This window comes from Pomacea canaliculata, linkage group LG13 (genome assembly GCF_003073045.1).
Source record: "Pomacea canaliculata isolate SZHN2017 linkage group LG13, ASM307304v1, whole genome shotgun sequence".
Classification (NCBI taxonomy): domain Eukaryota; kingdom Metazoa; phylum Mollusca; class Gastropoda; order Architaenioglossa; family Ampullariidae; genus Pomacea; species Pomacea canaliculata.
In genome coordinates this window covers 1,620,391-1,632,852 of record NC_037602.1, presented here as the reverse complement: position 1 = coordinate 1,632,852, position 12,462 = coordinate 1,620,391, and the positions used below count along the sequence as shown (strand labels likewise).

Sequence of the window (12,462 nt, the reverse complement as noted above, 5' to 3'; positions counted from 1 at the left end):
ACCGGATGTGGGATCCTGCAAGTCCGTCCTCCATTGTTACTCTTACTGCTTTACTGCTTCTGTTATTACTTCTACTCTACTGCTTCTACTTTCACTATACTCCTCCTGCTATTACTACTACTCTACTCTTACTATTACTACTACTGCTAGCGCAGGAATAGAGCAACCGTTGGCAAAGCGGAGGATCAGTTCAAACGTGTAAAGCGTTGCAGGAGAAACTCGTGGGCAACAGACGAGGGTCCTGAGTAGAAATGAGTGAATAACGAGGGCGATTGTTTTTTTTTTTTTTCCTGAGTTGCCGCAGCTTGATGTCGTTGATGTTGTAGACAGTGGCGTGTCCGCCATGTCAGGTTCCGGTCTGTCCACGTCAGCAGCATGGCGGCACTTTGTTGTCTTGTTGTGTTGTTGACAATAAACTCAATCGCCCGTTCTCGTTGCCAGCTGATGATGGACACATTATCTCACAAGACTCGCACATCAAAGTAAAACAACAGCCATGATACTACTTCTACCACTACCACCACAACTGCTACAGCAGTCTGAGGACAGACACGAGAAAGTCCTGCCTGCACATCCAGTCACGTGGTCCCGGCGCGTAGCCTGATGGGAAAGTAAACTGTTGTTTATGTCATGTTTACATGTAATAACATAGCGAGATAAACACATGTTTGTGTGGAAAAATGTTGAGCTGGCCAAGACATGATGTGTGTGAAAGTGCTGGCAGAATGACAGACAGAGGACTGCTTGTAGGTGATGTGTCGCCGATAGCGGGTGAACTTGGAATCCGTGAAATAAAATATAAAATAAACCTCAAGATGAAACAGAGAAGCACGACGAGTCGGATGGCCCCCGTCTGTGACTTACAAGCAAACGCACACGCAAGACACGTGTTGGCAGTGTGATCATGATAATGTTCATGAGTGTGTGTGTAGTGTGTGTATGGGGGGCGAGGGTCAAGTCTGAGCTGACGAGCGTATGAAGACAAGGAGGGTCACTCAGGTTAGTGTCAGGCCCCTCAGGTTTGTCACAATCTAAAAGTCTTCATCTCTACACCTGTAGCTAGAGACAGCTTGTTACCCAGCAACTGAGAGAAGGAAGAACAAATAAAGGAACACTTCTGTGCCTCTTCTTTCCTTTTATCCTTTCATTGCTAAAGTCAGTCATCTCTGTTATGATTGATGCTAGACACGGCCATAGTTAAAATACTTTGTTTGTAGTGAACAGTTTCAATGTAGTCAAACAACCATCGGTGCCGTTGGGTAGTCCCCCTACCCCCCACGTGATGCGTGTGTTCGCCGTGTACTCTTCCTCCAGAAACGTCTTCAGTCGTCCCAGAGCCTCCCTGACTTGTCTAGTCACCTCCCTGATTTGTCTATTCGTCTCCTGGACATGTCTATTCACGAGTCCGCGGACACACACGCACACACGTACCCACGAATGCATGCATTATTTTTATTTCTCTGTTACATGAGACAAATGGCTTACAAAATAAAATATTTATAAGTAAATAGAAATTATTATTACAATGGCAGAGCCATAAAGTTACTGGAAAGATAACCGTGCAAGTAACAGTAATGGTGATGCAATACCAGCAGCTGTCGTCCTCATCGCCCACCTGTCGGCCAACAGTCGCATCGGTGTGTGATGTAGTCACGTGACACAGTCGCTGCCTGGGATAAATCTGATGTGGGTGAACTTAAAGATCTGCTGGGGTGCAAGCTTTTTATCTAATGACTGCCAGTGTATGGGGTTATTTTCAGAACCTAAAGAATGTACATCCTCCGTTCTCGAGATGCATGTCTACAAACATGTCAGTTGTCACGGAACACAGAGGTCAAGACTGTAATGGAGCCTTGACGACAAGACCTCAGCCAGTTGGAGAGTTGAGATCATATTGTAATTAAGGGTATTTATGTACAGACACGACCTCACAACTCCAAGATCTTTCTGTACATAATGATGTTGTTGACGGTGATGTGGACAGCAGTGACATATTCACCCAGAGTTTCGGAAATAGCATCTTACACTGAGTTTTTATTGACTCCTAAAAATTGCAGTTTTCCTTCACAGCTACAACCGCCGACATTGTGACTGTACAGACACACAAACACGTACAAATCCTCTAGCATGTTAACTAATTTCTTCTTCTGACTATACATATGGTTATATAAGTATGTCGTGTTTAATGCACAGGGATGCAAGTAACACCTCTCATAAAGTAACATCGTCTGTATTGCCCACTACTTTTTGTACAAATCCAAGTTTTTATGAAATTTGTTGTTTTTCTGGGGGAGAAGCTTTGTGAAAAAATTATCCGTTTACATTTATCTTTTCAAAAAAAGCTAACTAAATAGATTGGCAAACGAAGTGATAACGAACATCAACATGTTTGAGGATTTTACTAGACTTTTCAGCAGGGCCGCCGAGAGCCAGCCCGGGCCCCGGGACAGACGACCTCTCCGGGCCCCTTGTACTTGTAAACGTAAATTATTTTCCCAGTATATAATGTATGTTTATAATTCGAATCTCAATATCTACACTCAAACTCAACTTCTGCATGTGTAATGCTTGGGTGTTTTGTCCTTAGACCTTTCTTTAAAAGAAAAAGAAAAGGAGAAGAAGAAAAAAAAAAAATCCACTGACCAAGGCCGGGCCCCCTTGACAGCCGCGGGCCCGGGTACACCAGACCCTGTCCCCCCCTCTCGTCAGGCCTGCTTTTCAGAAGAACTGTCCACTCAGTTCCTTTACACTCCAACAAACTAAAGTCGACCACAACAGAGGTTTGCTCCACCACGCTCCAGACAGCCAAGTTCCACCGGAAGTTGGGTGAGAGGCGATCCATTCATCCACAAGCTGCTCCAGAAGGTCCAGCGGCATCTTGCCATTCTCCAAAATCAGTGAATGGAAATCGCGAATGTCAAAGTGGTCACCTGACAAACAGCAACAGCAGATTCAAAAATTCGTTGTTAAAGAAATGATAACAATGTTTCTGATAACGACGACAATGATTTTTATTTTATTTATTTTATTTATTTATTTATTTATTTTGCTTCCTCTGGTTCCTTGCAAAGTTCAAGAAGCATTTGAACCTGATTTTTTATTTCATTTTCTTTTCATACGATTTGCCTAACTACTCTAATTATTTTTTATTTTCTGCGCAAAGGACAGAAATCAGCTGAGAGTCAGAGATGTCCTCAGAGTGAGTGAGTCATATGTGAGTGAGACAGGACCAATGGATACAATGGAAGTGAGTACCTAGGGCGGCAGTGGCTTTGTTCCTGAGGTCTCTCAGCTTGATCTCACCGATCTTGTAGGCGGTGGCCTGGCCCGGCCACGTCAGGTAACGGTTGATCTCCATCTCTGCCGTCTGGCGAGACTTGGCCGTGTTGTTGAGCATGAACTCAATGGCCCGCTGGCGCTCCCAACTTGGCAACATAAAGAAAAAAATTATTATTATCACCTCGACAATACCAGGAACAAAGACTTGGAGAGAGGCAGTCTTCTTCACAAGAAGATGTGTGAGTGTTTATGATGCAGGAGGCATGTCGATGACTAGCAAAGCATGAACCATATACACGAGTACACCTGTAAAGCCGGTACAAGAAGGACGACCTACCCGAAGTAGTGAAGCCCTGTGTCCACCACAAGCCGCACAGCACGGAATATTTCATCGGAGTAGCGCCCCATCCTGAAACACAAACAGCATGAACACACTTTGATACTGGACTTTGTTACACAGGACACAGTCTCTGTTTGTATGACTACAACAGGTGTGTAGAGTGGTGAGGGGACAGTAGAGACGGTTACAGTACTGAGACATTCTGTCTGTGACGGTTTGTTACTACACATACCGGGAAACTGGCGAGCTTGCACATCATGTATAGTGACCATCTAATCAAATGAAACACTGAAGGAAGAAACTTTAAAAGAACACCGAAATCTTATTTTTAAAAACCAGAACTCTGTGCCATGAAAACAAACTTTGTTCATTCAAGGAAAGGAACACCCAGTGTGACAACAATCTGACTTATAAAGAGGTTGAACTACTATGAACAGACGTGTTCACATACAGCATGTAGTCGTCAGTGTACACGCCCATCTCCTCGCCAAGGAACTCCGCGTACAGCCCCCAGCCCTGTGATGGATGAAGTACACACCCTGATTATTACAGTAACACGGGATTACCCGGATATTAGAAGACAACATCAATACAATAAATTAGCAGACAACATGCACAGCTTTCCCACCACCCTCAAACAACACAGTCCTGCTACATATTCCCTAAAGTTCTCTGTCAGTGATTTCTCCCGACTAAAGTTCTCCTTAAAGCTCAAGTTATCCGGAAAGCTGGGAGGTACATTCCATGATTCCATGCTCACCCAGACATGTACTCAAGTGTGTAACAAAGGTACAGGGGATACCCTGTCACCGTGTGAACTCTGACCTCGATGTAGGCCGTGTTGATGGGGAAGGTGGCCGGCATCCTGTAGTAGTTGCTGTTGTCAGTGAAAGCTCGGTAGGGAGGGAGATTGGCGGTGAACGAGTAGATAGTCTGAGGAGTGGAACACAAAGCACAGTGTGTACAGGTCTGTACCCGGCATAGAGCTGACAACCAAGTCTTTCGATGTCTTTGTGATTGTTATCAAACTATCATGGAGCAGCACATTATTTTACAGACAAGCATTAGTTGCATATGTATGTGTGTGCGTGTATATATATATGTGCGTGTGTGTGTTCGCGCATGTGAGTGTGTACACCCGTCTGTATGTCGGTGTTTAACGGGTGGTTGTAGGGCTCAGACAGATGTGTTCACCTGCAAGTGGTGTCCTGGTAGCGTTTCGTGAAGAGTGAGGGACATCATGCTGATGGTAGGACTGGTTGAGAACAACAAACAGTGTCAATGGTTAGACAAATAGTGTCAGTAGGCACACGGATCAGCAGATAAAATAATTATAACACGCAGATGAGCACAGCAAGAATTGACTGTTTTGCACATATTGCTACTCCTGTTGACAATACTAAGGTCCACCCACCCTCGGAGCTACCAAGCGGTGGTTGATGTACGATCCACAAGTTCTATCAAGTAGGTACAAGAGTGATGTAAGCTCACCTGCTGGCAGGATTCATGACATTTGCATAAAATGTACCCGGCACTGTGCCATCTTGAGATCCACTTTGATAAAGATTTGGTCCATCGTAGGGAAGAGGGAGAACTCTGAAATGTGGAGGCAAGCAAAAGTCCTTTGATAACGAAACAAGAGTTTATAATAAATGATAAAACAATGATAACACGTAAATAGGTAAATTATAACAGTCAGAAGCTGATTGGTTCTACCACTTCACTCTTCACTTTCTCTAAGCTAAAAATGGGGAATGTTTTCATCTTTTATTGTTTTTGAGCCGTACAAAATAACTGTCTTTGTAAAACTGAGCTGGTGTGTTGGGCGAATCTGTAGTTTTGCCCGGGTGCTAACAGTTTGACACCGTGTACAACCCATCCTGTCTTCACTAGTGTCCTCCGAGTCCCCACAATCCACCTTTTGGTCATTAGTTGCTGGAAAACTTTGCTCCGCAACCCAGAGCTGGACAAGCTGATGTCTTCCGCACGAGGACATGAAGCATGGTGGCAGGTGACTCCTTGAAACTATTTAGCATTCCTGTTAATGTGTCTTAAGTGTAGTTTGTAATTAAGTAATTAATACAAATAAAAAGAAATGACAAATCGCTATGCTAGTATGTCCTATCTCCCTAATTTGTCATGCATGTAAGAGAGGATTTTGAATTCTGACCTCAGAGGATAGTCTGGAATGTTTTTGAAGAGAGAAGACAGTTTAGAGCTGGCTTCAGCGATGTAGTCCTCAAACATTTGTAAGAGCTCCTCCTACACAGCATGAAAGTATGTCATCAGCGATTCTGAAAAGAATCCTCAAATTTTGAGCAGTAGAGAGAAAACAAGTAGAAAATAAGTAAGACAAATTGTAAATATATATTTATATAGACATAGAAACGATCTCCAACATTGTGTTGAAGCACTAAATATGTTGATGGTGTGCAACATCAGCGCCGCCCCATCCACACACTGTTTACAAACATCAAGCTGCTACTTGCCGAAGTGTTCTTGTAGAAGTGAGGATCTCGGCGAACGCTCTTGTAAAACTCCTGGAGGGTTCCATTGACACCGAGTCTGTCGAGAGCCTAAAACAAAGTAAAGGTCACGCCTGTCACACAATGTGATTTTTAATGTTGGATGGAAGGAGAAACCGTTAAGGAGCTCTCTCTCTCTCTCACGCGCACTGTCAGGTTCACTGGGCAACAAGAGGAGAGCACCCCGGGTAGGAGGGCTGCACTCACGGCCTGCATGTTGGTCTGGATGCGCGCCATCTCGCTGAGGCCGAGGTCGTGAACCTGTTGTGGGGTCATGTCGGTGCTGGTGTGGTAGCGCAGACACTGCTCGTACAGCGCCGTGCCGTTGGCCAGTCCCCCTACCCCCCACGTGGTGCGCGTGTTGGGCATGTACTCGTCTTCCAGAAACGTCTTCAGTCGTCTCAGAGCCTCCTTGACATGGCCAAGAGCTGCGAGAGCCCTGGTCCTCACTGTCTCCCTGTGACAACAACAACAACATCAACAACACACTGACCACTGAGACTGTCTGTAGCTGAGTTAGTGATGTTAGAAAGTAGACAACTATTCCAGCTTCTAGTGTCGATACCTGGACATGAATTCAATCTTTTTTGTAATAGGTATCTGCTTCATTTGATGTCGACACTTTATTTACACGGTTAGTTAAGTGTTTAGGCTGTTTACAACTCTTGATGTTTTCCAGCTGCTTCATCAACCTCAACAGCAAAAATATTGTTGTTGACTCTACTGCCAACCACAAACGACCGTATTCCACGAACACCACAATCTACTAATGTTGTAACTTGTTTTTGTGTCAGCCACGATGTTGTAAGAAAGATGAGGAACAATGTGCAGGAACATACTGTACTTACTTGATATCGTCTGAGACATCGGACTCGTTCAGCTTCGTCGTGAAGGCAGGAACATAGAACGGCGACTGCGTGTCGTCCACTGACAGAATTTGGTCGATCTGTGGCAAGACACCCTCCTACAACAATCATCATAATAATAATCAATCAATCAATCAATCAATCAATCAATCAATCAATCAATCAATCAATCAATCAATCATCAATCATCATCAATCATCATCATCATCATCCATCATGCTAGCACTCACACTTAATAAACAATAAACAACAACAATAGGATCACAGACATCACACTTACCACAGACACATTGTGCAGTGTGTGCCTCAGTTTTATTGAGATTCTCATCAACTCAATTTTTTCATCAATCTGCAACAGATGTAAATATTTGTTTACGACACTGCTTGTCTGTCTTTCATGGGATTTTAAAATAAAAAGCTTCAAATGTCGATGAAAGCTCTTCACCTGTACTGTGTCGGAGTGGCTGTATAGCCATGAGTGATCAGTGCCATCCGTATTTTCTGCTGTCCATCATCTCGTCTATTTTCAGATCTTTGTTTGACAATTGTATTGTCTTATCTTCGTCATCTGCTCACACTCATTCTTCTATCATCATGTAACATTTAGGCGCCTCACCTGCTTGGGTAGGAGGCTCAGCCTCTGGGTGTAGTTGTGGAAGTCGTCAATGGTGGAGAAGGTCAGGTACAGTTGAAAGCCTCCGGGGTCTGCGGTGACACCTTCCATGAAGTTGACGGGGTTAACAGCCTGATACCTAGTTGGCAACAGGCGGATTAAAGCGACATACATTAATGACATTTATCTTCAACCGTAAGGAATACAATAGTTGTACATGGGAGTGTGGATTCTCCAGGTGTTTGAACAAAATATGGAGGACAAACAGTTTAGAAGTATCAGTACTTTGTTTGGACTGGTACTTGCAAGCAGTCAAAACATTTGTTAGTGGGATTTAGAATCAGTACTACATTTAGAAGCATTGGGACAAATTGAGTCGACATTGTGAGTTACATCTGCAATGAAAACATTTGATGAGTGTACACAAGGATGAAGAACAACTGAGTAATTCTACAATGGGCGAATCGAGGTTGTGAGTAGATCAGGTCGCATTTACACATCTTTTCACCTGTCCGGTCTTCTAGTAACGCTTCAGATGCACCTCACTAACATTCAAGGTACAAGAAGCTACCATACAAATCTCGTTTACCTTTCTTTTGCACCTGATCTATTGCTGTAGTCTTATAATATACATGTATATATAAAACTGTGTACTTACATGTCAAAGGCGGCGCCATCGAGAAACGTCTGGAGATGTCGACTGAGGAGGACAAAGTCCACAGCGCCACCTGTGCTCAGAGAACTGCTGTTCACTTCTCCAAGTCTGTCCATGAACTCACTGACCTTGTCCTGTCACAAAGATGTCACTTGTCACCTGGCATGTCTCTCAGAGAATAGCGATGACGTGTGGCTATTTATAGTTCAGTCACGTGATCTCTGTGTGTGCATGAACTGTTCAGCTTCGTCAGTCACTGCTTTGCCAGCCATTTATAAATATTATGGATAATTATACATCGTGTCCATTCTTCAAACATAACTTTTGTAACATCAACATTGAGGTTCATAAATTAACATTTAAACTCAGTCACGTACTCATATTTCGTCAGTGCACAACACAAGTCGACGAACGATGAGGGAGTTAGCACCGAGCGCACGTGAGATTCGCAAATGTTTTTCAGAAAAGAACATTAACAACTGGAAAGTTTCAGAAACGACACAATACCTTTTGAATCTGGTAAACAACATGATACCTTGTGAGTCTGTAAACAACACAGTACCTTGGGAGTGTAGTAAACAACACTGTAAACAACACAGTACCTTGCGAGTCTAGTAAAGAACACTGTAAACAACACAGTACCTTGCGAGTGTAGTAAACAACACTGTAAACAACACAGTACCTTGCGAGTCTAGTAAACAGCACTGTAAACAACACAGTACCTTGTGTAAACAACACAGTACCTTGCGAGTGTAGTAAACAACACTGTAAACAACACAGTACCTTGCGATTCTGTAAACAACACAGTAAACAACACAGTACCTTGCGAGTCTGTAAACAACACAACAACACAGTACCTTGTGTAAACAACACAGTACCTTGCGAGTGTAGTAAACAACACTGTAAACAACACAGTACCTTGCGAGTCTGGTAGACAGAAACGTTGAAGGACTCGAGGATGTCGTTGTAGGAGGTGTCCCCCACTTGACTGGCGAACTCCGGGGCGTCCTGCAGGCGCCATCGCCAGAAGTCATTTTCTATTTTCTTGACAATTTCATCCGCACTTTGCTCTTCAGATGTTGTGGGATCTGAACACAGAGACACCGACACAGAAAGGCTGACTGTCGGAAATTATCACGGCGACACTCAGTCTCAGCAACCTTCTACAAGGTGTGGGGTGGCTTCAGTCACATTCCGGGGCCTCCCTCCATTCGGTCAACTGGCGGGTTTGACTATAAACACTACTGTGAGACTAGCATCTTATTGTACTTTAATGTGACACGTTTGATATTACAATCACAACAATATTCATTGTCCTCTTACAAGAAGGTTAAAGGTCAGTTTGGATTACCTGTACTGATGACCAGCAAGACTACAGCGGTCAGGACCAAACTTTTTATTCCCTGGAAAAATATAATAAAAGAGATTGAAAAAGACATCTGGGAGAACAGCAGCACAAGGATACATCACTGGAACAATTCTTTAGTCATGGAATGAACGTGTTAATCTATGACAACAGCATCATGGGAGACATCCAGCACAGCCACCCCACCTCCACCCCACCTCCACTGGTCCATTGGTGGCCCTGTGCAACTCGCTGTTTGCAGCATGGATCATTCAAGTAATAAATAAATAAATAAACATATTGGTATATCATTACATAATGACCATTCAGTCCAATACGTACTTCCATGGTAACGGCAGCTTTGTCAGGTGTCTGTCTCACTGGAAACTGCAGTCCGGGGTCTGTAGGCTTCAGTATTTATATCCGTTATCCGTTGTTTGTTGTTTTTACTGCTGTCATAAATTTAGTTGCTACTAGACATGGAATGTGTCAACGTGTCCATCACCCCATTGGTCCATCAGTGGCAGACCCGTATGCAAGCCGCCATTTGCAGCATCTATCGCTCAAGGAATAAATAAATAAATAAATACACGTATTCATATCTCAATGGATAATATAAAACTCCTACAAATGTGTGTCTCCATAGCAACAGAAGCTTTATTTAGTTCTGCTCCACTGCAAGCTGCAGCACGTGGTCTGGAGGTGAGAGTGTTAAGATCTCTTTTCCTCCGTTTACTGCCGTCAATAAACTGTGAAGCAGCAGTTGTTGTGACACAGGATGTGCTCAGTCCTCGTGTCCTTGTCAACAGTCAATAACAGAATGTTGGTCTCCTGCTTGGTACAAAGTTATTGACCCAGTGGCTGTCTCTTGGACAATTTAAAAACTTTGCAGTACGACGGATCCAAAGATTCCATTCAAGTATTGACAAGAAACTGAGAATATTGATTGCTGCCTTCATTAAAGACCAACCTGAGTGGTTTGGGTTGTTTAGAGATATCAGTAGATATCAGTAGATATCAGTAGATATCAGTAGATATCAGTAGATATCAGTAGATATCAGTAGATATCGGCGATATCAACCTAACTGTAAATTCAAGCCTCCCACTCCATCCATCGTTTCGTTTCAGTTTGTCAAACTACTTGGCTCGCTGTACAGAGAATTTGTTTTGAAAGAATGCAGCACACATTTGAGTGTCAAAGGTCAATGTCCACACTAGTAGTAAGTAGCTCTCCTGCATACCTGTGGCATGTAAATAGAGGCTCTGTAGATATTGGCACAGTCGGCGTGTGACATGACATAATAAGTCGGTTACAAGTCCGGTGTCACCTTCAAGCTAACTTTGGCCTCGGGTCTGGCGGTTAAAACAGAAAGAAAAAAGAAAAAGGTCAAGGTAAAGACCGTTCCATATACTGTACACACTTTACTATCTACTCCGACTAGCCACCACAGCTTTGATTTACAGCTTGCAGTCGGTGTGCTGAGGCGTATCTAAACATGTAAACAAATGTTTATTGTGTCCTACATCAGTTAAAAGCTAAGGATTATTGTTATCTTGCCTCTAAACAGGTCGAACTACAAACAGAACACGTGTCCCTGTGTGTGTGGAGGAGGCTGGCGATACCAGGTGGCACCTCGACTGTCATCCAGTTCCAGGATTTGATGGACTGGTTTGTAAAGAGCGTGACAATGGCCAATGGCTTCATCTTCATACACAAACCACAGTAAAACAGTTTATTCATCGCTATAAACATGTGATGCCATGTGGTCATGATGGTTTTATGGTTGTTTACAAACACGAAATTCTGGCGGTTCATGGCAAAGATGAACACAAAAGGTCAACAAAAGACATAAGGAACGCAGAAGTACGGAACCACAGAAATAAAATAAAAATATAGAAATAGGAAAAGTTGAGGAAAAGAAGAAAAGCAGAAATATAGAGATAATGTGGTAAAACAGAAGCAGTAAAATATATATTAGAAACAACAAACAGAAGGTGAGACGTACCTTGCACACTGTGACAGTCAGGTGTCTGGTGTTTGTGACACAAGATGTCAACAGACAGATGACATCACACTGATGACAAGTGGGATGCCAGTGACTAGTGTAGTATGATTGTGACGATGAGACAGTAGATGACTAGTCTAGTGGTGATGACAAATACATCAGATACATAAAATACTCAAGGTAGCCAGGTACAGAAACATGCAGTCTCTAACACCTGCACCTAAAGGATATGAACAGGTTAGGGGCTGACCTTTACCTTTACCTTACCCCAACCTCCAGCTCCTGCACGCTTATTGCCAGGTGAATGACCGGGTGCCTGCTATCAGACCATGAAGTAGCTGTGAAGTACACTTTCAATTCAAGTGTGTGGGTGACACCTCTCGTCGTTATATTCCTCCACTTAACCCTCTAACGGCCGCTGGGGTCCATACGGACTCTCACCGAAGTTTGCACTTTAGTGGTGGACTCATCGGGGATGAAATGAATGTTCAAATATCTACAAAAAAGGTATCTTAAATTAAAATTCTATCGTTAATTACCGATACCGGTTATTGATGCCGCAGGATTACGGATGAATTGCAAGAAATAAATATCGGGTCAACCAAATATTCCCCTCGCCTTCCCTGTGTGTGCCTGAACTCATGGTGGTTCGTATCTCTGTGTGGAACTACCCGTAGCGACCCTTTAGAACCTAGTTTGTGTCCATTCCCCTCTGTCTTCAGTGGAGAAAATGCCTCTGGTACCGTGATTACAGAAACAATATTGTGGGATTATCATCACTGACGAGCAAGGAGGGTGAACTAACACTAGAAGAAGGGAGATGTTCACGTGCA

General features: G+C 43.4%; 1 protein-coding gene across 3 annotated transcripts; it reads right to left on the bottom strand.

Annotated features, from left to right (window-relative positions):
* Positions 1 to 1,415: 1,415 nt before the first annotated feature.
* On the bottom strand, positions 1,416 to 11,826 carry LOC112554140. Of its 3 annotated transcripts, XM_025221758.1 has the most exons (20): positions 11,630 to 11,826; positions 10,865 to 10,976; positions 9,966 to 10,179; positions 9,630 to 9,681; positions 9,197 to 9,366; positions 8,282 to 8,412; positions 7,627 to 7,762; positions 7,291 to 7,359; positions 6,993 to 7,108; positions 6,352 to 6,601; positions 6,109 to 6,195; positions 5,790 to 5,881; positions 5,111 to 5,215; positions 4,814 to 4,874; positions 4,445 to 4,552; positions 4,071 to 4,135; positions 3,617 to 3,688; positions 3,256 to 3,425; positions 2,723 to 2,930; positions 1,416 to 2,414 (listed from the first exon to the last, which is right to left on the bottom strand). In XM_025221758.1, the coding sequence occupies exons 3-20, from the start codon at positions 9,969 to 9,971 to the stop codon at positions 2,411 to 2,413; spliced, it is 1,902 nt and encodes a 633-aa protein (XP_025077543.1). In that variant the 5' UTR covers positions 9,972 to 10,179; positions 10,865 to 10,976; positions 11,630 to 11,826; the 3' UTR covers positions 1,416 to 2,410. The 3 variants fall into 3 exon arrangements, with proteins under 3 accessions (XP_025077543.1, XP_025077545.1, XP_025077544.1); XM_025221760.1 differs by lacking the exon at positions 10,865 to 10,976; XM_025221759.1 differs by lacking the exons at positions 10,865 to 10,976; positions 11,630 to 11,826 and adding an exon at positions 10,594 to 10,778.
* Positions 11,827 to 12,462: the final 636 nt, after the last annotated feature.

What these genes read in the sequence shown, in the direction of transcription:
- LOC112554140 (XM_025221758.1), bottom strand. An exon ending in CTTGCTGGTCATCAGTACAG is followed by an intron (nt 9,367 to 9,629) that starts GTAATCCAAACT and finishes CTCTGTGTTCAG; the next exon opens with ATCCCACAACATCTGAAGAG. An exon ending in ATTCCAGACTATCCTCTGAG is followed by an intron (nt 5,216 to 5,789) that starts GTCAGAATTCAA and finishes TCCACATTTCAG; the next exon opens with AGTTCTCCCTCTTCCCTACG.